At 40.6% G+C, this 25564-nt stretch overlaps 1 protein-coding gene across 9 annotated transcripts in view; it reads left to right on the top strand.

Annotated features, from left to right (window-relative positions):
* Window positions 1-25564, top strand: part of STK32A (serine/threonine kinase 32A) — a 141304-nt gene that overhangs the window by 45684 nt on the left and 70056 nt on the right. For 6 of the 9 annotated variants that reach the window (XM_085014963.1, XM_085014964.1, XM_085014968.1 and 3 more), the window contains 2 exons: window positions 2513-2568; window positions 3608-3759. The exons of the other annotated variants lie outside the window; for them this stretch is intronic. In XM_085014963.1, coding sequence (XP_084871089.1) covers window positions 2513-2568; window positions 3608-3759 — 208 coding nt within the window. The remainder of the gene's footprint in view (window positions 1-2512; window positions 2569-3607; window positions 3760-25564) is intronic. 9 annotated transcript variants of the gene reach the window in all.

A 25564-nucleotide genomic window follows, 5' to 3' on the forward strand; every position in this document is an offset into this window, starting at 1 on the left:
GCCAGAGCCACAGCAACAGGGGATCCGAGCCGCATCTGCAACCTACACCACAGCTCACGGCAACGCTGGATCATTAACCCACTGAGCAAGGCCAGGGACCGAACCCGCAACCTCATGGTTCCTAGTCGGATTCGTTAACCACTGCGCCACGACGGGAACTCTGAAACTAAAATTTCTGAAGCAACACTACCCTTACCACATTTGAGGCCTTTCTTGTATTTTCTCATCGCTTTTATTTCGTTTAATTTTTTAACACTTTTGATTACCACTAAATATTTTTCATAACTTATTAATGTGTGTCGACTCAGTTTGGAAAACACTTCCTCAGAAAATTTCTCCCACTGCTCATGTTTAGAAGCAGCAGTTGTTGGGGGTTTTCCTGTATCTTTTAAAGCGTACTTTGATTTCTTTGCTGAGACCCAGTCATGCATCAATCACTGTACCAGGCTCTATGGAAAGTTCAAAGGGATGCCTTCAACTCCCTCAAACCAGAAATTCTCTGGGTTGCCAGGAAAACCAGGTGAACAGAGCAACCTGTCATCTCTGCCCTCACAGGGCGTGTGGTGGAGTGGAGAAAAGAAACTCAGAACTCAAGGAGTTTGGGAAGATAACATAGTCAAGTGAAGGGCTTGAGTAAATACAGACTTTGATGAGCATTTTTCTGGGTAAAACAGTATTTTCTTATCTCACAGGGTCAGTCTCCTTTTTTACAGATGAGACAATGGAGACTCGGAGCTCCCATCATGGCTCAGTGGTAAGGAACCTGACTCGTATCCATGTGGACACGAGTTTGATCCCTGGCCTCGCTCAGTGGGTTAAGTTAGGATCTGGCGTTTCCGTAAACTGTGGTGTGGGCTGCAGACACAGCTCGAATCCCGAGTTGCTGTGGCTGTGGTGTAGGCTGGCTGTGGTAGGTAGCTTTGATCAACCCCTAGCCTGGGAACGTCCATAAGGAAAACAATGGAGACTCAGAACCTATCATTTATCACAGTCACGTCACTGTTTTCAGGCTAAATCCCAGATTATTTGTAATCGACATGCTGCCTCACATAATTAAATTTTTTTCTGAAATAAAGAGTTCAAAAATGTTTCAACCTTGGGAAAGTTTGGATGATAAGCGGTCCCCTTACTCGTCTCTCTCTCTCTCTCCTTCAGGAGGGGCTAATCTAATTATTCTTGAAAGTGACAATGTTATTTCAAGAGAAGAACAGCACCCTCTTGTATTTTGCAATCTTTTCTGATTAAATCCTTAAAATCCTTCACTTGCAATTTTACTCAACTAAATCCTTACTGCAAAAACCGGGAAAGAAAGTGGGATTTTTCTGAAGATCACATCAAGGCAAGGAATCAAAGACTGTCGCCGGTCCAGGAAAATCTGTGCTTTGTCCTCACTTCACCAAGCACTTCACGAGCCCCTACCCAGGAGGCCATCTCTCCACACTGAAATCTCATTGCTCCCGACTCCCAGGAGTGGAGTTTTATTTTACTATTTTTTTATTCCACTATAGCTTATCTACAATATTGCATTCGTTTCAGGTGTGTAACATTGGAGTTCAATATTTTTATAGATGACACTCCACTTGAAGTTTAGGGGTGGGATATTTCAGCGCGGCAGATGTGAAAGATTATCTCTACTTCAAATCAAGTCCACGTCTACAGAGGACTTTTTTCTTTTTACTGCTGCGTTTGCAGCAAACAGAAGTTCCTGGAGCCAGGGGTCAAATTGGATTCCACAGCCAGGTCCTATACCACACCCACAGATGCCATGGGTCTGAGCCACATCTGTGACCTATACCACACCTTAACCCAGATCCTTAGCCCACTGAGGGAGGCCAGAGATGGAACCTGCATCCTCACAGAGACACCAGGTCCTTAACGCACTGAGCCACTGCGGGAGCTTTCATACTCGTGTTCATCCGTAATCTGTTAGATGTATGTGCCTCGGGAATCAGCTCATTCTATAAACTTATGCGGTTCGTAGTTTCTTACTGGAGAAATTTGAAATCATTTAAATCAGAAGAGTAGCTGTAGTAGGAAAAGAGATAAGGAGACATTTGCAGAGGCCGACGCTTAGTAGAACAGTATGCGCAAGGGACCGGGTCTCTCTGTGAAGCTCTGTGTAGGGGATGCTCCTTCTGACAGTGCCACCTAAGTGACTCCTCTTACAGCCCCTTAGAGCCCCGTGACTTCTCTCCTTAACATTCAGCACAAGTTTCCAGTGTCCACTCAGTTTTTTAAACTATTTCATCCACAAGGGTCTCTCTCTAGAGCCCTGGCTAGTCTACAGGCTCCATAAAAGTGGAGACTCAATTTCTACTGTATTACTGTTGTACCCCCAGCACTAAGAGCTGTGACTAATTCAGGAAATATCTATTAGCTCAATCAATGGCCAAGTTAAGGTCATCTGGAATATTGTTTTAAAGACGTAAGTTGCGTTCAGTCTTTATGTTATTATTCATGAGTGACTAAAGAGCAAAACCAAATGACTCATGGTGTTCTTTTTGTTTTACAGTCAACTTTGACCACTTTGAAATTTTGCGAGCCATTGGAAAAGGCAGTTTCGGGAAGGTGAGACCCAAAATGATTAACCCCTAGAGGCTATGTAGCTCGGGGAACAGAGAATCTGAGAATGTTCCAATTATTCAGTTACTGGGACCACAGTAAAGAGTAGTTCAGAGATGTTTTTATCATGGATTTTTATAAAATTATGGCCACAGTTTAAGGAAAGTATGTGACAGGCGGTTAGGTAATGAACGCTTGTGTTCTCAGTCTTATCTCAAAGTACAGAGTTTCAGACTTTCTCTAACGAGGAGAGTAAGATTTCATCTTCTTTTCAACGTGTAGCAGTACCTTCTCAGTGGAAGAATCAAATCTTTTCATGTGGGAAAGAAGCCAACTGATTTCTGGGAGTTGAACCATTATTTTTGCTTTTAAAAAGCTGTCATAAAAACCTACTATAAAATCTATACACATTCAGTCTAATTTTTCTAAGAATCTTCTAGGTTCAAATTCTGATGGTTAGTTTCTTGGTGGAGACAGACTTTCGCAGAGTGACTTCAGATTTTACATTGAACTTGCATTTTAGAATCATCTTATGTCAACTTTATCAGGCATTACATGAACTCCTAAAAAAATTTCAAAAGTATGGACATCATGCGTAGTGTTTTCTTCCCAGTGCTCCAAGTCCTGTTTGGTGGCAGTACCTATGGTTGTCAGAAGAAATTCTTTGCACAATATTGTTCAGTTTGACAGTGGAGTCATGCCCATTTCAGTCACTAAGAGCAGAATAAGGATGTCATTTGTTATTGGGAGAGTCCTGATATGGAGGCAGCTGGTTTCCTCAAAATACTGCCTTAAAAAAAAAAAATCCCAAAAACCAAGAACAGCCCAGCATGTTTGAAAAAGCAGAGCTTTAGACACTGATTTGGTGTAGGAGAAGAAAGTGAATTTTTTTTTTTACTCTGAAATCAGAGCTAAGTGGCAATTTTAATAGCAGAGAATTTGCAAGGGATAAGGCCTCCAAGCCTCGTTGAAGCACAAGTTCCTTCTGTCTCAGGTCCCTGACCTGTCGCTTGGTACTCACTCCCACTCTGATCGGCGCCCTTAGGTCTGCATCGTGCAGAAGAGTGATACCAAGAAGATGTACGCGATGAAGTACATGAACAAACAAAAGTGTGTGGAGCGCAACGAGGTCCGAAACGTCTTCAAGGAGCTCCAGATCATGCAGGGGCTGGAGCATCCTTTCCTGGTTAACTTGTGGTGAGTGGTTTTCCTGGACGGATACCCCTGCCTTCACCCCCAACTCCTTTTCCATAAACACACCCTGATTTCTACGTGTGTACCTGCAAAGCCCTCATTAGGCTCGCCCCTGGGACTTTCCTTTGCCTTAGTTTCTTTGAATTTATAATGAAACAAAATTATAAATTCTGGTATCCCCAGTAAATACTTCTCAGTTTAGCTGCCATACTCCCTCTTGTCCTTGAGGTCAGCTTTTTTTTTAAAAGCATTGTCATGGAGTTCCCCTCGTGGCACAGGGGAAACGAATCCAACTAGGAACCGTGAGGTTGCAGGTTCGATCCCTGGCCTTGTTCGGTGGGTTAAAGATCCCACGTTGCCGTGGGCTGTGGTGTAGGTTGCAGACACAGCTTGGACCTGGTGTTGCTGTGGCTGTAGCGTAGGCCGGCAGCTGTAGCTCTGATTAGACCCCTAACCTAGGAACCTCCATATGCCACAGGTGTGGCCCTGAAAAGACAAAAAATAAAAATAAAAATAAAAATAAAAAATAAAGCATTGTCATTAAATAGGCTGACAAGGAAAGAGTTCAGATTTCTTCTTAATCATTAGCTCCTTCTCCCCATCAATTGTGGGGCAGGGACTTGGAGTGCAAAGTATGGAATTGCTGGCAGACATGAGGGGACTGTTAAAACTTGTACAAAATGCTTTCTTCATGAAATGATGGGCAATAAACCTGATTTCCTTGCAGCATACTTCTTAAGCAGCCACCCATCTACCTGGGAGTTGGAATAAGACTGAGTGCTCCTTTTCTTATCAAATAGACCTTAACACAACTGGAGCTAATTTATGTCAGTACCTGGACATTAAAAGGCTGTGATCTGCTCCCAAAGCCATTATTATAATCCAAGGCTTAGAAAATGGTGGAGAAGCTTGCATTATCTATTACTTCCTGCTCATTTCTTACACATGGACGTCTTTATGTGGCTCCCTCATTTTGCTCTACATTTTAATGCGTCTGTTATGTTAAAAGCCAGTTCTTAAAGCTAATTTAGTAAGACGTTTTTTTAAATATGCATACCAACCCGTTCCTGCTAGAAAGGGGGAAAAAGAAATCTCAACAGAGAATATTAACGGAAAGATCATTGAAATGTCACCGTGTGTTTAGAGAGATTCCTCTGAAGGGATCAGTGCATAAAACCTGTCTCCCTCCATCTTTAATGAATTCAGTTCACTTAATACACAATTTGCTCCAAGACTCTGTGTGGCAGTTGAAGAGAAGATGGTTCCGTGTGACTTAGAAATAGGTGCGTTAGAGTTTATGCACGACTCAGACATGGAGAGGCTAATTCTGGCTCAGCCCCGATGGATGTAATCAGTATTTCAGAGTGGCCTATTCAGAATGCTGCCATGTAAAGAGTTAAATGGATGCAGCTCTTTCTTTCCCGTCCTTAGCAACCATCAAATTGCCTTTTTCCCCCCTCTCTTCACAATGATGAGCCTCCCTTTGTTCAAAGTCACATGTTCTTTCTTCCCAAGTTCAGCTAATTTTCTTCTTTTAAGAACAGAAACCTTTCCTAAGGACACACGTAGCAGCCTTTTGCCCTTCCATGCCGGTCTCTCATCACTGAGTAGGCAAAGGCGATTTCATTCTATTTCCCCCCCGCCTCTTTTTTCAAACAACATGAAGTTGTGAGACTTGAAGCTGACCAAAGCTTACAGATCTTGCTATGTGCGCACTTGGTGTCATGTTAACAACATGGTCTGCTCCATGATGCCGACCGGGTGATAACAGGACATATCTTCTATGCTGCCCTTCTTCTTACTTCTGACACCAGGTCTTACAGTAGAACCCTGGACATTGTTAAACTGATAGAGGAGAGAGAAGAAACACCCCTACCCCCATGATCCTAGCACCACACTCAGAACTGGAATCTGGGAAGAGGCATTCCCAGAGGTACAGCAGAAACCGCCTTTGTCCTTCAAACCTTGTCTTCAAAAAGCATCTTTATTCCTCCTAATAATGCTTTCTGCCTCAATAAGTATAGAGCATAGTAAATGTCACTCTTTGCGTATCTGTTGAGCATCTTGTGCTTCAGGAGGTGTGGCTATAAGGGATTTACTTTGTCATTTTAAAGTCACAATGTTATAAGATAGGGCTAATGTGTGAGCTTGGGTGGTTTCTGTTAAAGAAGTGTGACAAAGCGCTCTGATCGATACTCAGCACATAACCCCCATCTTATAAATGGTAGTTCTGACTCTCTGTGCCCCCCTAAGATCTAACATTCTGAATGAGCCTATCACTGATGGCCAGTGTAGACACCTCAAAGACAAACTCTTCAAGTTTGACCCCAAGGCATCACGGCAAGTTGTGTGTGTGGCGAAGGAAGGGGGTGTCTTTGATTCATTCCCTGTAAGAGCAGTATGTTTGTCCTGTTTTCCACCCTTATTCTGCAAATCAAAGAAAAGATTGTATTATGCGCAATTTAATCAGGACTTTTTTCAGTCCTGAGTTTAACTAGCCTGAACGTTACATCCTCAGGAGCCAACTTTCTTAAGAAGCCTTGTGTGATTAATAAAATAACAGCAAAATTAAAAAACAAAACAAAATCTAAAAACCTCCTCTTACCCATTCCCCTATTCTATTTTGCTGCTATGCCATGTGGGCGTGTCCATACTGCTTTCACTCAGCTTCTCATGGATGCTCAACATGCCCCATCCTCTGGGGATGTGTTCAGAAAATGCTGGTTTTCAGGAGGAAGGAAAACATTGTTTTTCTTTCAAGTGGCTTTTACACCAACTGGTTTATGAGTAGGTTGGTATAAACACACCCACATATGATCTTAGAAAACTTTTCTGCTCATTGCAACTTGAGAAACAGAAAATCACATGGCAACATGAAAATTCTCCAGTAATCCTATCACCTTGAAACAACCACTCCTAACAGTGTGTACTTTCCAGGAAAATGTTTGCATTTGGTTTTCTGATTTTGACTGTGCGTGTGCCCCATTAATTGCTTTGTTCAAGCATAGTATTTCCTGGACATCACAAACTATAATTAGAGGTGCCAGATTAAATACCAGATGCACAATTAGATTTGAATTTCAGATAAATAAGCAATAATTTCTAGGTCTCGATGACATACTTGAATCGAAAACTACGCATTATCTGAATTTCTGGCTTAAGTGGGCATCTTGTATTTTTATTTGCTACATCATGGGATGCTCACGTAACAGCTCAACAGTGGGCCCATGGTGGTGAGCAGAGCAGACAGAGCCCCTGACCTGTCTCACTCACATGACCAGTAACTGTGAAAGGCTGTCATTAGTCACTTGCTGCAGGAATACGTCAACTGTGAGAAGCGCCTGAAGGGATTAAGAACTAAGAGCGGTGTGGCGGAGGGGTGCATTGAAGGGTTTCTGGGAAGGAAGATCTCGCTGGCCCGGGAGCAGGTGTGTTAAGGGTGGAAGAACATTGTGAATTAAGAGTCATCCTCCTCGGTCTCCAGGGACCTGGCCCCACTCAGAACACAGTCATCAGATAAAGGCCACGCTATAAAGTGAAGCCTGCCTGAAGGAGCTGGCATCCAGGAAAAGCAAATAAAATCTTGCTGCGAGCCCCTCCTGAGGGCCTCTAACAAAGCCCTGGCAACCACAGCCCATAAAGCCATCCATCTCCCCAGCCCTGCCCAGCACGGCTGCTGGCTTCCCCGGCTGGTTTTGTTAATTGCAATGCTGCCGGCAGCTGCTCACGGCCGCCAGGGTCTCTGTGCTCCTCACCCACCTCTCCTGTTCCTGTGAACCCCGAGGGTCCCTGTGTGGTTTCAGGAAATGAGGAGACAAGATTGATTTCACTGGAAAGGACCACTCAAAGGGAGTGTGAAAAAAAAGTCTTGTCGGATGGCTCAACACAGCTGCCTACGTGGCCTCCCTGGAAGCCGCCTCCGACCTCTGTGACTCAGAGCACAGTGCGTTTTCATGGAGTCGGAGCTGACGGGAACTCAGGTTAGCCTTCAGGGTCCTGGCAGCAGCGGCTGACGGGAACTCAGGTTAGCCTTCAGGGTCCTGGCAGCAGCGGCGAGAGCTCCCCAGTTAACGGAGCTCTCTTACTTTGGGTTCGACCTTCATGACCGCAGGTATTCAGCCCAGCACCCTGGGTGCATAGAGGTTATGCTTCCCACTTTACACCTGCAGAAACTGAGGCTCAGAGAGGTGAAGCCATGTCCCCACAGTCTCACAGCCAGGGCTCAAACCCAGGAATCCTGACTCCCAAACCCCTGCTTTTCCTGCTATACTCTACCCTCCCCCACAGACATCCTGTGGGGCTCCCTTACAGATATGGGAGAACATGGGATTTGTTGCGTTTATCATCCTCCACACCCACAGGGGATGCAGACCCCATACGGCAGGTATGCATCTTGTGTTCACTGCCTGGTTCCCCAGCTGCTACTGCAGTGCCCAGCTCACAGCCAGTGCTCAGCAAATGAAAAAACAAACCAATGAATGAAGTGAATTAGCAGTGGGACCAGGCATCTCGCTTCTGGTTTATCCTCTTTTCCTATCTTACCTTTGCCACCTCCTACATGCACTCACAGCCTCATATAATCATCCCCACTGCAGGACCTGAGGTCAGAGAGACCCAAGTTTGAATCCCTATTTCACAGCTTGGCAACTGCATAAATGAAATAAGTGACGTTGTGTATTTTGCTTGGTTTCCTCACCCATAATTGAGAATAACAGCGACATCCATTAGCAGACAGTACTGCTACAAATAAGAATATGTATAAAAGCATCTCACACATAGTAGATGTTGAAAAAACATCGGTTTCAAACAAACAACTCTGAGCCCGCCCCCTGCCTGAAACAGAATGTTTCCTCTGAACCAGAGACACTTCTAAGATACTTAACGTGACAAGAGCACCTGAACTTGAACTGGCTTAAGCGTTAGAAAGTCTTGTGTTCCAAACATTTTTTAACTTAAACAGTTTCTTTTGTATAAAATATGGAAGTCCAGAAAGTTCTATGAAGTTAACAAATACCCATATTCCATCATTCAGAAAAACTGCTGTGTTAGTTTCCTATTGCTACTGTAACACATTCCCACTACTTTAGTGGCTGAAAACATGAACTACCTAAGGTTAAAACTATTTTCATAATATAATGAAGACATTATCTTCTTCTTCTTTTTTTTTTTTTTTCGTCTTTTTGCCTTTTCTACGGCCACTTCCCGCAGCATATGGAGATTCCCAGGCTAGCGGTCTAATCAGAGCTGTAGCCACCAGCCTACCCCAGAGCCACAGCAATGTGGGATCAGAGTCAAGTCTGCAACCTACACCACAGCAATGCTGGATCCTTAACCCACTGAGCAAGGCCAGGGATCGAACCCACAACCTCATGGTTCCTAGTTGGATTCGTTAACCACTGAGCAGCAACGGGAACTCCTGAAGACATTATTTTCCTTTTGCTCTGCGGGGCGATTTGCACCTCAAATTCACAAACAGACAAAGCTAATCAGAACAGTGATTATCTAGGGAAGGTGAAGTTAACTAGTGGAAAACTATTGGAGTGGTTGAAAGATTCTGACTTTATTGTGATGTTGCTTATATGAGAGTATGTATTTGTAAAAATTCATTGTTACACACTTAACATCTGTGCATTTCATATAAATGAATTTTACCCCATTAAAAGAATGTGAAAACATTTTAAAAACACAAATATTATTATCTTACCATTCTGAGGGTCAGAAGTGCAGTCGGTCTTATTGGGCTAACACCAAACTGTAGGCAGAGCTGCTCCTTCTGAAGGCTCCAGGGGAGCATCTGTCTCCTTATCTTCTCCAGCTTCTTGGGGCTGCCCCCATCATCAAATTCCTCTCTGATGCGGACTCTCTGCTGTCCTCTTCCATCTTTTAAAGACTCTTGTGATTACATTGGTCCCACCTGTTGATGCTGATTCTCTCCTGCTCAAACTCTAGCCAGGCTTCTCTGAGCTCTCCAGGAGGAGACCTAGGTCTCTGCCCTGACCTGTAAAGCTGTGAACCAAAACTAATATTGCTACCGGCAGCTCAAGGTTCTATCCTTAGGATCACTCTAGCCCCCTTAGTGTTTGCCCCAAAACTCAAGGCTGTCAGAAAAATGTATTGTTTGTTCCGGGAACACCTGAAATAGAGCCAGCTCTCCCAGCTTCGATGGGAGGGGAGGAACCTAACTTATAGCGTGTTAGTTAACCCAGGTGGGTTTCATTTGGACCAACCCTACGTCGTCGTCTTTGTAAGTTTTCACTTGCCCAGCTCTCCTCAGCCTCCACCCTGCTCGTCACCCCCCTTGTTCCCTCATCCTCCCTTTAAAACACCCAGTCACGTGTGTACAAATCAAAGTTGAGTTCAGTTCACACGGGACAGTTTTCCTACTATAATGGGATATTACTGATTAAAATCCATCCTTCTTACTTTAACTAGTATCCAGCATCATTATCTTCCGAGAGATGTGATTAAATTGAGGATCCTGAGAAAGGGAGGTTATCCTGAATCACCCAGTGTCTTCGCAGGAAGAGGTCGACCTTGTGTGTGGCCTTGATAAACTCAGAGGGGTGGGGAAGAAGGGACAGTCCCTGAAAAAGAATATAGCAGAAAGAGTGTTATTGTGTGGTCAATACATGTAATGTTCCATATAGTCGATGACAGACTGACTGATGGACTAACGGCGAGGAAACTGAGTCTTTATAATTCAGACATTCACTTATTCATTTACTCATCAGTATTATGAAGGATTCCTTTATTGCAAACAACACGAGGAACGATAAGAAATTTTAAGCTAAAAAGAAATTCTTTGGAAGGGTATAGAGTAGCTTACAATTATTAGAAGTAAAGCTGAAGGCCATCATTAATAAGTCCACAAATAACAAATGTTGGAGGGGTTGTGGAGAAAAGGGAACCCTCCTGCACTGTTGGTGGGAATGTAAACTGGTTCAGCCACTATGGAAAACAGTTTGGAGATGCCTTAGAAATCTATACATAGAACTTCCATATGACCCCGCAATCCCACTCTTGGGCATATATCTGGACAAAACTCTACTTAAAAGAGACACATGCACCCGCATGTTCATTGCAGCACTATTCACAATAGCCAAGACATGGAAACAACCCAAATGTCCATCAACAGATGATTGGACTCGGAAGATGTAGTATATATACACAATGGAATACTACTCAGCCATAAAAAAGAACAAAATAATGCCCTTTGCAGCAACATGGATGGAACTAGAGATTCTCATACTGAGTGAAATGAGCCAGAAAGACAAAGACAAATACCATATGATATCACTTATAACTGGAATCTAATATCCAGCACAAATGAACATCTCCACAGAAAAGAAAATCATGGACTTGGAAAACAGACTTGTGGCTGCCTGATGGGAGAGGGAGGGAGTGGGAAGGGATCGGGAGCTTGGGCTTATCAGACACAACTTAGAATAGATTTACAAGGAGATCCTGCTGAGTAGCATTGAGAACTCTGTCTAGATACTCAAGTTGCAACAGAAGAAAGGGTGGGGGGGGGAATGTAATTGTAATGTAAGCATGTAAGGATAACTTGATCCCCTTGCTGTACAGTGGGAAAATTAAAAAAAAGTAAAATAAAATAAAGCTGAAGAAGCAGGTCTCAGGAATTCCGGTGAGGAACAAAGGCTGTTCTGGGGGACTGTGGGCAGCAGGAACTAATGGACAGACTCTCAAGGCTGCCTCAGCTGGGATGAATCAGATCCAGCCAATTTTCTAACCTTGCATCACCCACTCAAGGTTCAAAGTCCTGGGAGAAAATTCAGTTGGCCTTGCTCAGAAAACATGCCTGGCCCTTGGCTAGAAGAGTGAAATAAATAATGTCTCCTATGTTGCTGGCCCAAGCAACTTGGTGAATAATTGTGTCCTTCTCCGAGAGGGGCGATCTGAGCATACTTATTGTCAAAATCAAGAACTCTCTTAGCTGTATTGAGTTTGAGCTGCATCTTACTCATCCAAATAGGGCTGCTGAGTAGGTGGTGAGCCTGGAGCTCAGAAGAGAAATTCAGGGTCCAATGAGAAGTAAAAAGAAACATGAAAATGGGAATCATTGGCTTATGAATGCTATTTAAACCAATATAAATACCAGTGACCCAGTCGTACATGTGTATAAATTCCCTTTCTCATATTATCTTCCATCACAGTCTACCCCAAGAGACTGGATGTAGTTCCCTGTCCTATACAGCAGGACATCATTGCATATCCATTCTACATGTAAGAGTTTGCATCTACTCACCCCAAACTCCCAGTCCATCCCTTTCCCTCCCTCAACCCCCTTGGCAACCCCAGGTCTGTTCGCTATGTCTGTGAGTCTGCTTCTGTTTTGTAGACAGGTTCATCTGTAAAAATCTTGAATTTAAATGTGGTGTAATTCATCAGCCTTTTCCTTTATGGATAGTGCCTTCTGTGTCCTGTTTAAGAAAGCTTTGTCTATTCAAAGGTAAAGATATCTATTCCGTTTCCTAGAAGCTTTGTTTTTTAGCTTTTGCATTTAGATCTACAACCCAGGATCAAGATTTATCTCCCCCCATAGGGATATCTATTAACCCAACACCAACCACTGAAGCTTTTATGCCTTCCTTACAGCATCACAGGGACACATTTGCTATAAGTCATCACATGCATGTGGGTTTCTAGGTTCTGCTCTGTTGATCTCCTGGTGTACCTTACATGTTTGTCACACTACCTTAAGTACTATAGCATTAGACTGGTAAAAGAATTCAGCAACATAATTTTTCTTCTTGGTTAGCTTGATTATAGGTGGCCCTTTTCAAATCCATATAAATCGTTTAATCAGCTTGTCAATTTGCTTTTTTTTTTTTTTTTTTTTTTGGAACGCACCCATGGCACATGGAGATTCCCAGGCTAGGGGTCTGATCAGAGCTGTAGCTGCTGGCCTACACCACAGCCACAGCAATGCCGGATCCGAGCCTCATCTGCGACCTACACCACAGCTCACGCAATGCTGGATCCTTAACCCACTGAGCGAGGCCAGGAATAGAACCTGTGTCCTCATGGATGCTAGTCATATTCATTTCCTCTGACTCCTCAATTTATATTTTAAAGTTGCAGGTATTTATATTGGGTAACATTGAATTTATAGATTAATTCAGGGAGAATTAACATATTTTAAAAATATTAAACCCTGCAATTTATCCAATTATATATATACACACACACACACACATACACATTTATACACATGTAATTATGGTATCCCTTAATTCCTATCTTTGGTTTCAGTTTTTAGCCTAGAGATTCAGCATATCTGTCTTTAGGTTTATTTCTAGGTATTTAATGTTTTGATATGATTACAAACAGTAATTGTTTATCAAAATTTGATTTTCTAGTAGTTTGTTGCTTGTTTATCCTAACAGTTGATTTTTCATATTGACTTTGTGTCCAGTGGCCTTGATAAATTCTCTTATTCATTCTACCAGATGGCCTGTAGATTCTTTTGCACCTTCAATATTTACAACTGTCATTAACTAATGACAGTTTTGTTCTTCCTTTCCAACAATTACTTGTTGTTTTCATGCCTATTGTATGTGCATTGAGAACAAGTGGGATATAGTAGTCACCTTATGTATTTGTCCCGATTTCATTGGGAAGGTTTCCAGGATTTCAAGATTCACTGTAAGCTCTTCGTAGATATCCATCATCACAACAAGAAAGTTTTTTCAGTTGTAGTTCAATAGAAGTTTTTCTGTATTATGGATGAGCATTGAGTTTTGTCAAATGTATTTTTTTATCAAGATTATTTCTGGGCGTTCCCACTGTGGCGCAGTGGAAACGAATCTGACTAGGAACCATGAGGTTGCCAGTTCCATCCCAGGCCTCGCTCAGCAGGTTAAGGATCTGGCATTGCCGTGAGCTGTGGTGGAGGTCACAGACGCGGCTCGGATCTTGCATTGCTGTGCCTCTGGCGTAGGGTCCAATTGGACCCCGAGCCTGGGAACCTCCACAGATGTGGCCCTAAAAAGCAAAAAAAAAAAAAAAAAAAAAAAAAAAAGACTATTTCTAATATATTGTGAAGTAAATCAATTGATTTGCAAATCTTTTTTTAAGGTTTTCATTTTTTTATTAAAGTTGATTTACAATGTTGTGCCAATTTCCGCTGTACAGCAAAGTGACCCAGTCTTACATATATATATAGTCTTTTCTTATATTATCTTCCAGCATGGTCTATCTGAAGAGACTGAATATATAGTTCCCTGTGTTATACAGCAGGACCTCATTGCTTATCCATTTGAAATGTAATGGTTTGATTTGCAAATCTTAAAACAACCTTGAGGGGTTCCCTGGTGGCCTGGCAGTTAAGGATCCAGCATATCACTACTATGGTGCAGATTTGACCCCTGGCCCAGGGAACTTCCTCAGGCCACTGGTGCAGCCAAAATAATAACAACAACAACAAAAACCTTGATACTAAATTAAATTCTAGTTGGTCATGTTCTGTTACCCTTTTGTATATATCACTAGGCATCATAATACATATTCTAAAATACTTATTTTATGTATTTTTAATATAAACATTTATTTTATTATGTATATATATTTTTTCATGTGCATCAGCAAGCTTTAACACAGAGTTTGAGCCAATAAAGAAGAAGGACCTAGTAATATAGATAGAAAGGGGAAGTAGCCAGAGCAAGCTGGCGAAGGTGGTGAGATGGAGGTGATTTGGGGCACAGGTACATGGGCGGGCCTTAGGTAGAAGCAGGACACCTGTTTTACTATACTAGGAGAGAAGCAGACACATCACTGTTTATAGTATTAAAGTGGTGGATTTGTTGGTGCAGATGAAGTGGTTCTCACACCACTGCCTCTGACCTATGAATCATCAGTCGAGAATGAGGAGTGAAGCCAGGATAGGAAATTTTAAGGAAAGAAGCTGTGAAGTGACAAAGTGTGAAATTAATAGAGAATGAGGACTGTCTAAATATCTAATTGAGACTTGTGGTTATAAATTTAAAATGAATCCAATCAACACTGTGTTTTTCTCCTTAGAGTGCACTTAATAGATATCAGTCTGTTTTTGTTTCCATTTTAAAACATTTAGGTGTATTCAATCAGGACTGGAGTTTAATTGGGAGAGCTAACTTCATTATGATAAAATTTGGTGAACTGAAAAGTATGTTTTGAGGAAGTAGATGTAAGAAGTAGATTCCTAGAGAAAACTTAAGGAAATCACATACATGTGAAGTCACTCTAAGATGGCTAGTGTTTTTGAGAATTTGTTTTTGAGGCTTTGTGCTAAAATAGTACATATCTAATCGCATATATCTTCAAATCCTGTCTCCTATAAAATAGGAAGAGCATTTGTCCCTTTATAAGCATGAGTGAGCTGAGGACGAGAGCTTTGATTCCTTGCCAAACTACAAAACCAGAAAGTCATAGAAAATCTGTATTCTAAATCCCACCCCCCAAATTCTTTAAGACATTCGGTGTTAACTTATATTTCATTTTAATGTTACTCATATATGTGTCATTACTTCCAAAACCCTGAAGCTGAGTTTTAAATAATTACACTCAACTGCAAAATCAATTTTAAAAATTTTCAAGAGCCATGTAACATGAGGAGTTATCATGTTTTAGTGAAACAAAATCAGCACTTGTAACTTAATATGTTCCCATGCGAGAAAAACATTGCCTGTTCTTGCTTCCCTGGTAGCGTTCCAAGTATTGGCCATCAGAAGCAGAGGTGGATGGAAAGGCTGGTGGGAGGGGAGCAGGGGGGTGGAGGAGAGATCTAAACATTTCTGAAGATGCAGTGGGTCTCCTTTGACTATGAAGCCTAGTCCAGGGAAGGGACGTGGGATGCATTAAAAAGGCAAAACAAGGAGAAGGACGTGGAGGGGGAAGTGAGAGTCTCCGTATTCGGTGGCTGTGCCGGGAAGTCCTCTCCCTGCCCTGGAATTCCGATTCAAGGGCAGCGAGGTCAGTAAGGAAGTCAATTGCCTTTCTGGCTCAAGAGGCAGAGGGGTAGGCGATACCACGCTCCAGGTGAGCTTTTCCTCTCTCCACTTCATCTGCTCCGGATGAATCAAAACGTATGACTCAGCACATCCTGGAGCCCACTTGGCGCAGTCAGGGCCTGCCCAGCGATGCCGTGGGTCGCGAGTGGCAGTTTGGCATCGCATCAATGACCCAAACACATCCCACTTAGATCATCTCTCTGTGGGAGGTCTGTGATTCTCACGAAGCCCAAAAGGTGTTAAGCTCTAAGATTTTTTTCCTCTGGACCCCTGATAAACTCTCTGGGTGAGTCGGATTTAACTGTTCCTCATTATCGTGTGAGCTTGGGTCTCGGTTTTTCCTTTTACCTGGATGGCAAGATGTTGTTATTCCCGTTTGCCTGTTTACTGGCTAGAGTTGTCTCTGAGGTAACTATCTCAAGAGATTCTGCAGAAAATAATAATAGTCATATTTTCCCCAGAGAAGCCTCATAAACAACATCTCCAGAGCAAGTACAGATGAGCAGACAGATCACAAAACAGCACTCAGAGCTCTGCCCAGAGAAAGGTCAGAGCTGGAGGAAAATCAGCAGCTACATCAGAACATTAGGAGAGCAATCTGCAACCTGTTATGTGTGATGTTTAAAAAGCACCCACGATCTTTTTCTCTGAGTAAATGATGGATGTTTGTTCATTTTATTTGAGGCTATAGTTTATGGTTTGAATCAGGCAGGCATGTGTATTACTGTCTCTGGTGCCGTTATGACTCCTGCAATCAAATGAGGTGCTTCTGTTGGTTTCTAGCACATTCTCCTGCCTTCTCCTTTTCACATTTTATACCTACGTATTTGTGCAAATACTTATCTTTTAGAGATGATTAAAGATGAAGGAAATCGTGTTCCTTGGTTTACTCTTTTAGCCCCAGCACCTTGAACAAGTAAGTAAATGCACAATAAATAGGTGTAAAATGTCTACTTTATAAACAAGTGTCCATTATGTACCAAGCGATAAGCTAGGGTTGCTGATGGATGGAGATGAGCAAAGCATAAATTCCTTGAAGTGTTCAGTCACATGAAGTATTCAGGCAAAAAAAAAAAAAAATAATGGCTATGATACAATGTAATACAATGCAACCACCCATAGCTAGGTTTCTGGATTGTTCTATAATACGGAAATGGCTGGATGTGCACAGAGGAATAACATCTAATTTATGTTTGGCAAGAAGAGGTGAGAAAGGCTGAAGTAGAAGAGAAACAAACGCAGAGTCTTTAAGTCTCCTGAGAGGAACATGAAAGCTTCTTTGGGCTGAAAAAGGAAGTCTTGGTGAACATTTATCATAGGTATTATATGGTAGGTCCCTCACATCCAGCCTATCCACTCCCAAAATGATCTATGTGAACCCTAAAGTATCCATGTTTATGAATTTTAGACATAAGGCTTTTAAATACTGTATACACATCCGCAAGAATGGATGAGGTCATTTATGTGTGTTTTGATGAGGGCATGTAAGGTGTATTTTTTTCCCTGGGAGACCATTATAAGGATACTTATAAGAAAAAGCACTTTATAAGTTTCAAATCTTACTTTATTCCTGGGTTTTTCTGAAGATGGAAACTTCTGGAAGGTTGACAACATATTCCAGAGAGAGAATGTGGGGAAGTAGGTACCCTCATATATTCCTGGTGGGAATTCAAAATGATACACCCTTTATGGAGATAAATTTGGTAATATAAAGTCTAAAATTATAAAGCCTGTACCCTTTGTTTTAACAAAACTTTATCTTAACAAACCCACTTCTAGGACTCTACCACAAAGGAGTTCTAGCCAAAATACAAAAAGACAGATACAAAAAGGTTTTCACTATTGCATCATCAGTAATAGCAAAAGGAATATCCTTCAGTACAGAAAGTTTGAGTAGGCAAGTGACATCCATAAAGTACAGTACTACATAGCGGAGAGAGGGAACGAGAAATATCTGTATATATTATTACACTTTGGTGTCCAGAATGTACTGTTAAGTAGAAAAAGCAAAATGTGGCCTCAAATTTATCTACAGAGTCTGCAAAATCCCCATCAAAACCTCAGTTAGATTCTTTGAAAAAAAAAATGGCAAGCTGATGTTAAAATTCATAGAGATGTTCAAGGGATGTGAAATTTAAGGGGATAACTAAAGCAGTCTCTGAAGAACAAAGTAGGAGGGCTCACATACAATTTCAAAACTTTATTCAAATCTGTGGTAGTCAAAACTGTGTAGTGCTGGTGTAGCAATAGATATGAAACTGAACTGAGTCTGAAAACAAACCCTCCATTTATAGTCAATTGACTTTAGAAACGAGGTGCCAAGACAATTCAGTGGGTAGAAAGTCTTTTCAACAAATGGTGCTGGGACAATGCAGTATTGAAATGCGAAAGAATGAAGTTGGATCCCTATGTCACACCATGTAAAAATGAACTCAAATGCATAACAGACCTAAATATAAGAGCTAAAACCATAAAAACTTCTTGAAAAATAGTAGATCTTTGTGACCTTGGTTTAGGCAATGGCTTCTTAGGTATGACACTGAAAGCACAGCTAAATAAAAAATAGATAAATTGGACACCATCAAAATATAAAACCTTTGTCCTTAAAGACATCATCAAGAGGTTTAATGACAGCCCATGGGATGGGAGAAAATATTTACAAAGCATATATCTGACAAGGGACTTTCATCTAGAATATGTGAAGGATTCCTATAATTCAATAATAAAAATAGAAAAAACCAATAGGAACATGGACAAAGGATTTGAATAGATATTTTTCCAAAGAGCGTAAACAAATGGCCAATAAGCACATGAAAAAATGTTTAACCATCACTAGACATGAGGGAGGTAAAAATTAAAACCACAATGCTCTCCCACTTCACACCCATTAGAATGGCTACTATTTTTTTAAAAATGGGAATATAACAAGTGTTGGCAAGGACATGGAGAAATTGCAACCAGTGTGCATTCCTATAGGAATGCAAAACGTTGCAGCGACTGTGGAAAATGGTTTAGCGGTTCCTCAAAAAGTTAAACATAGAACTACTATACAATCCGGCCATTCTAAGCCTAAGTATATGCTAAAATAATTGAAAGGGACTCAGATGCTTGTACACCAGTATTCATAGCAGCACTATTCACAAGAATCAACAGGTGGGACCAACCCAAATGTCTGTCGGCAGACAAATGGATGAACAAAATGTGGTACGTGCAGAGAGGGGATCTTATTCAGCCTGAAAAATGAGAGAGGTTCTGATACGTGCCACGTGAGTGAAGTGTGAAAACATGACCCTAAATGAAATAATCCTGATACAAAAGGGAAAACGTTGCGTGATTTCATTTACACGAGGGGCCTAAAATAGACAAATACATAGAGAAGCAGAGTTTACCAGGATTTGAGGAGCGAGAGAGAATGGGGAGGTGTTATTTAATGGGTAGAGTTCCTGTTTGGGATGAAGAAAAAGTTCTGAAAGAGGTAATGGTGGAATGTACTTAATGCCATTGAAGAGTACACTTGAAGCGATTAATACAGTAAGTTTTAGGCTGTCTGCATTCTACTATAATCAAAAATATTTTTAAAGTTATTAGTAGATGAATGGAAATCTTAAAGAACACAGAGAGGGATAGAAGGCTCTCAATGTGCCTTGTTTTGCAGATTCGACTTTGAAAGCGTAAATATTTTATATAACTATAAAAGAAACTAGAATTTGAGCAACAATCCCCCCCAAAGGGAATATATAATGACACAGCTGAACCTAAATAGCTATCCAGTTTGCAGCATAACCACACAGAAATGTACTATTTCATGTGACTTTCAAAACTTTATACCATTAGTGGAATTACACCTTAATGACAAAAAGAACACAGCATCTTGAAGTGTTTTCAGTAATGATGTTATCGAAGGCAGTACTGATGTGTATATTATGAGAGTGCTTTGTGTTTGTGGTGGGATAAGGCAAACGGGATGGAGGGTGCTTTGGTGAAACCTTCAGAGATCTCAACATCCTTGAGAATCAGGATTTTCGGTAAAGAAGTTAGTGGTATAATACTGATGAGATAAGAGTTGGTGTAGTCTGGAAGGGAAACAAAGTATCATTATGAATTTATGGAGCATTTACCTTTGATTATGTTTGTGCATCTATGCATTACGCCTATACTTATATCTAATATCTAAATCTATTCGCAGCTCTGTCCATTGAAAAAACCTGTTAACAATGGTAAGCGGGGTGTTTCCGTCATGGCACGAATCCAACTAGGAACCATGGGGTTGTTGGTACGATCCCCGACCTCTCTCAGTGGGTTAAGGATCCGGCATTACCGTGAGCTGTGGTGTAGGTCGCAGACGTGACTTGGATCCTGCGAAGCTGTAGCTGTAGCATAGACCAGCGGCTATAGATCCAATTAGACCCCTAGCCTGGGAACCTCCATATGCCGGGGGTGCAGCCCTAAAAAGACAAAAGACGAAAAAACAAAAAACAAAAACAATGGTAAGCCAATGCAGCAGACACTTCCATCACTCAGAGAGTCTGGAGGAGGAAATTGTATAACTCAGACCATATTTTCACATCAGAAAGTCTTAAAGCTGTCGAAACCTACTTGGGTCTTGCCAAAGTAGCACATGCTCCAACTCGACTGTGTTCCTGCTGGGTGATAACATCAAACTCACAAGTTCATTATGTCTTTTAAAAAACTTGCTGATTGTTTGGGGAGGATTCTGGGAAATTAATAAATTATTTTTAAAATTTACTTTATTTTGTTTATTTTTACTTTGTAAAAAAAGTGGATGTATAGGTGATTTACAATGTTGTGTTCATTTCAGGCGTATAGAAAAGCGATTCAGTTTTATACACACACACACATACTTTTTCATATTCTTTTCCATTTCAGGTTCACTATGAGACATTGAATGTAGTTTCCTGTGATATATAGTAGGTCCTTGTCCAATAATTCTGAAAAGTGATAAATACTTCATTTGTTTTGAACTGTATGAACTGTACCTCCAAGTAACCAAATAACGGAGGAAAGCCTATTTCTCTTTGTAAAAGAATCTGAAAAGGAACAGGTATAAGTATATATGTAACTGATTGACTTTGCCGTATGCCTGAAATTAACACAACTTTGTAGCTCAACTATACTCCAATAAATTTTTAAGTACTCTAGCTAAAATATAAAGGAAAAATGATAGAATTCAAATATTACAACCCCTGAGGAATTTTTGGATCTAGGCATTCAGATGGTTAGTGGCTGATAATATCATGAAAAGATAGATTTATTAACTACATAGCTACTGACCAAAGGACACATCACCAGCTGTGAAGTGGTCTTGCCCTCCCTACCCACCCCCAAATCAAACCTGTATCTGAGCAAATCTTAAGATCTAATCACCAATTTTTGCAAAATACTGAAAGTTGTAGAACATGTAGAAAGATATGCCAGGAATGCAAACAGCAAGATTCAGACTGTGAAAATGCCGCAGCAAAAACAATTTGGTTTCTTCAACAAAAAGTTACTAGGAATAAAAGAAGAGTTGGCCAGGGAAGTTGTAGAATTAAAACAAAAAAAAAAAAAAAAAAGAAAAAGAAAAGCTTTCAAAGGCATATAAACCAACATCAAAGTATGGACTTTGATCCATTTAAAGGAGCTAAATTTTCTATAAAATGTCCTATTTGTTTATTATTTAGGGCTGCACCTGCAGCATATGGGAGTTTCCAGGCTAGGGATTGAATTGGAGCTGCAGCTGCCAGCCTGCACGACAGCCACAGCAACGTGGGGTTAGAACCACATCTGTGTTTAGTTTTCTGAGGTACCTCCACACTGTTCTCCATAGTGGTTGTACCAATTTACATTCCCATCACAGGGTAGGAGGGTTCCTTTTTCTCTACACCCTCACCAGCATTTGTTATTTGTGGACTTCTGAGAGGTGTGAGATGGTACCTCAAAGTAGTTTTGATTTGCATTTCTCTAATGATTAGTGATGTTGAGCATTTCTTCATGTGCTTGTTGGCCATCTGTATATCTTTGGGAAAATGTCTATTCTCCAAAATGCCCAGTTTTCATTTGGTTTGTTGGTTTTTTGCTGTGGAGTTGTATAAGTTGTTTTATACTTTGGTTGTGGTTACCAAGGGGGAGGGGGAGGGAGTGGGAGGGGAAGAGAGTGGCATGGACTGGGAGTCTGGGGTTAGTACGCAGACTGTTTTATTTGGAGTGGATAAGCAGTGAGATCCTGCTGCATAGCACAGGGAACTACATCTAGTCACTTGTGATGGAAGATGATGGAGGATAATGTGAGAAAAAAAGAAGGGGGGTGTGTGTGTGTACATATGTATGTATGACTGGGTCACTTTGCTGTAAAGTAGAAATTGACGTAACACTGTAAACCAACTATGATGGAAAAAATAAAAATCATAAAAAAAACCCACATCTATGACCTACACCATAGTTCATGGCAACACGAGATTCTTAACCCACTGAGCGAGGCCAGGGATCAAACCCACATCCTCATGGATACTAGTCAGATTCTTAACCTGCTGAGCTACATGGTAACTCCAAGGTCCTTTTTAAAAAGCATATATTTATAGAATGATCAGGAAATTGTAAACATTGGATATTTAATGAAAACCACCAGTCTAGATAATTTATGTGAATTAGAAGCTGACTCGTTTGTGTTAGTACCTTTCCTGATGAGAAACTGAGATTATTTGCTCTTTTTTATTGAAATATATTTGACATATAGTGCAAATTTAAATTGTACAGCATATTAATTTGACACATTTATGTATTGTATTAGCACCTCTGTCACGTTCATAGAGATCCTTTTATTTTTTCGAATCATTAAATTCTAATCTCCTAGCATGTTTATTGATTATAGTACAATATTGTTTTCTGTATTCACTGTATTGTGTACCAGAACTCTAGGGCTTACTACTTGTTGAAAGTAAACAAAATATGTCAGGTTTATCAGAGTAGAAAGAAAGATTTTTGTTGTATTTATTAGACCTTTTAAATATAAAAATAAAATGACAATCTCACCATCTATATAACTGGTTATTTTATTTGCATGAAAAAATTATATATCTACCAACATATGTGTATAATATGTTTCTTTTCCTTTTGTGGTGTGTGTGTGCGTAGCCTTCTTTTAATATATATTTTGTACGTACGCTGAGCATCCACATACTGCAGTGCATATTAGAGTATAAACGTTGTTCTTTCCCTCACTTTGTCTCATCATATAACAGTTTGGAAATCTTTTTTATTTTTTTTTTTAACATCTTTATGTTTTCCATTATGGTTGATTTACAATGTTCTGTCAATTTCTGCTGTACATCAAAGTGACGCCATCATACATGTGTGTGTGTGTGTGTGTGTGTGTGTGTGTGTGTGTGTGTTCTTTTTTCTCACATTATCTTGGAAATCTTCTTATATCAGACTATAGACTGCTTCATTTTAAAAAAAAAAATCTGTATAATCAGAAACATGAATTTACCATAACTTGTCCACACACTCCCCTATTGATGGCCATGAAAATTGTTTTTTGATTTTATACAATGTAATTCATATCCTGCTAAATACACATCAGTATAATTTTTCAATTATTTTTCAATATATCCATAGAGAAAGTTTCTAGCCATGAAATCAGAGGGTCACATGCCATGTGTTTTTTAAAGAGGTATTTCCAAAGTGTCCTCAAAGGCACTTTGACCAAATTATCTGGCCCCCAGAGCCTATGAGAGTGCCCTGTTTTCCCTGGTTCTGACTGAGCCTTGATGGAACTGTTTTCATGCTGATGCGCTGATGAGTAGGAGTCCTACAAGCTGGTTTTGATTATACACTCTCTCCCTCTAAATTTATAGTGGAGAGAATTTAGATTCTTCTCTCAATTTGGCTCTATTGGTATGCCAGCCATTACTCTTTCTTTTACCTCAGCTTGTCATGTATGTTGTGGCTTTTCCGTTCACCCACACACACACACACACACACACACACACACTCTCACGCACACTGGCAGTTGGGCCTGGTTTTTTATAAACTGCTGAAATCTGACTTGCAAACCTTGGGTTTCCTGTGTTCTCATGATAAATGCATTAGGTGAAATAATACTAGTTTGGTTTTATTTTTTTATAAGTTTCACACTAGAGACACTTTGGAAAATTATTACAGAGCCACAAGAGGAGAAATAGGATGAGCCATTGCTCCAAAGAAATTTGTATGTCAGGAATGGGGCAGTTCACCCTAGCCTCGTCTTTGCCCTAAAGTTCTTCAGGGATTTCCTCTAATAAGGGCCAACTCCTGTTTCCTGAGCTGAGAAAAGCCTGTTACTGCAACTCTCTGGTCAAAGTCTGAAAAACACAGATCCATTGTCCCATCATCTTAGTGCTTAGGACAACACTGGTTCTTAAAAACACTTTCGTGGAGATCTCTGGCTCAAAAGCAGAAAGGTCCCACCATTGGAATGAAACTACCCAAGAGGCACACAAGTTGAAATTTGAGAATTGAATTGAAGGGCATTTAAATAATTATCCTATTCCCGGACAGGATTTTATTATAAACTTTAGACTTTTTTAGAGAGAGAGAATATTAGAAGCAGCAAGGGAAAAGCAGCAAAAAACGTACACTGGAACTCCCTTAAGGCTATCAGCTGATGGTGCACACAGCAGGTATTAAATACTTACATTTAGGTGTAGTCCTCCTGCCTCCACAGTTTCCTGGCATGTATTCTGGGGCAAATAGTCAACCTCTCTACACCATCATCTTTTTTTTTTCTCCTTATCAATGCCCTCTCTCTTTTTTTGGCAGCAGATTTATTAAGGTATATTTTACACATCATAAAATTCACCCATTTCAACAGTTCAATCCAATGATCGTAATTTGACCAAGTGGTGCAACCATTACCGTAAATCAATTTCAGAACTTTTATACTCCCAGTAAGATCTCTTGTGCCCAGTTAGTTAATTTCCATTCCCACCCTGAGCCCCAGGCAACTGGTAATCTACTTTCTATGTCTGTAAATTTGCCTTTTCTGACAATTTCATGTAAATGGATAACAACTGTGTAATCTGTAGTCTGGCTTCTTTCACTCGATATAGTGTTTATGGGGCTCATCCATGTTGTAGTATATGCTATTCTTTCTTTCTTTTTTAGTGTTGGATAGTTTATCACTGTATAAACATACCACACTTTGTCCATTCACATTTGATGGACATTGAGTTTGTCTCCAGTTTTTGGCAGTTATGAATAATGCTGCAATGGACATGTGCGTGCAAGTCCTTGCATGGAAATATAATTTTACTTCTCTTGGGAATGTACCTAAGATGGAATTGCTGGGTGACATGGCAATTTTATGTTTATATTTTTGAGTGACTCACAAACTAATGTCCAAAGTGACTGCACTCTCTGCATTTCCATCAGCAATGTATGAGGGTTCCCTTTTCTCTGCATTCTAGAGCCAGCATTGGTTGTTGTCTCTTTCATTTATTACAGCCATGAAGGTGAGTGTGACATCTGTGGTTTTAGCTTCCATTTCTCTAATACCTAGTAATGTTGGGCCTCTTTTCCTGTACATATATTTTTACTGAAATGTCATTTATTTCTTTGGTCCCTTTTTGCTTGGGTTGTGTTATTATTGAGTCATAGTTGTCCTTTGTAAATTCTGGGTATAATCCTCTATCTGTTACATATTTTTCAAATATTTTCTCCTCGTCTGTTGCTTGCCTTCTCACTGTCTTCATGGCATCTTTTGAAGTGCACAACTCTTGAATTTAAAGTCTGATTCATCAGTTTTTAAATAGACCCTGCTTTTG

Source organism: Sus scrofa, chromosome 2 (genome assembly GCF_054392235.1).
Source record: "Sus scrofa isolate SSC_HxYL_T2T_F1_AM1 chromosome 2, Sscrofa_HxYL_maternal_Yorkshire_Landrace_v2.0, whole genome shotgun sequence".
NCBI lineage: Eukaryota > Metazoa > Chordata > Mammalia > Artiodactyla > Suidae > Sus > Sus scrofa.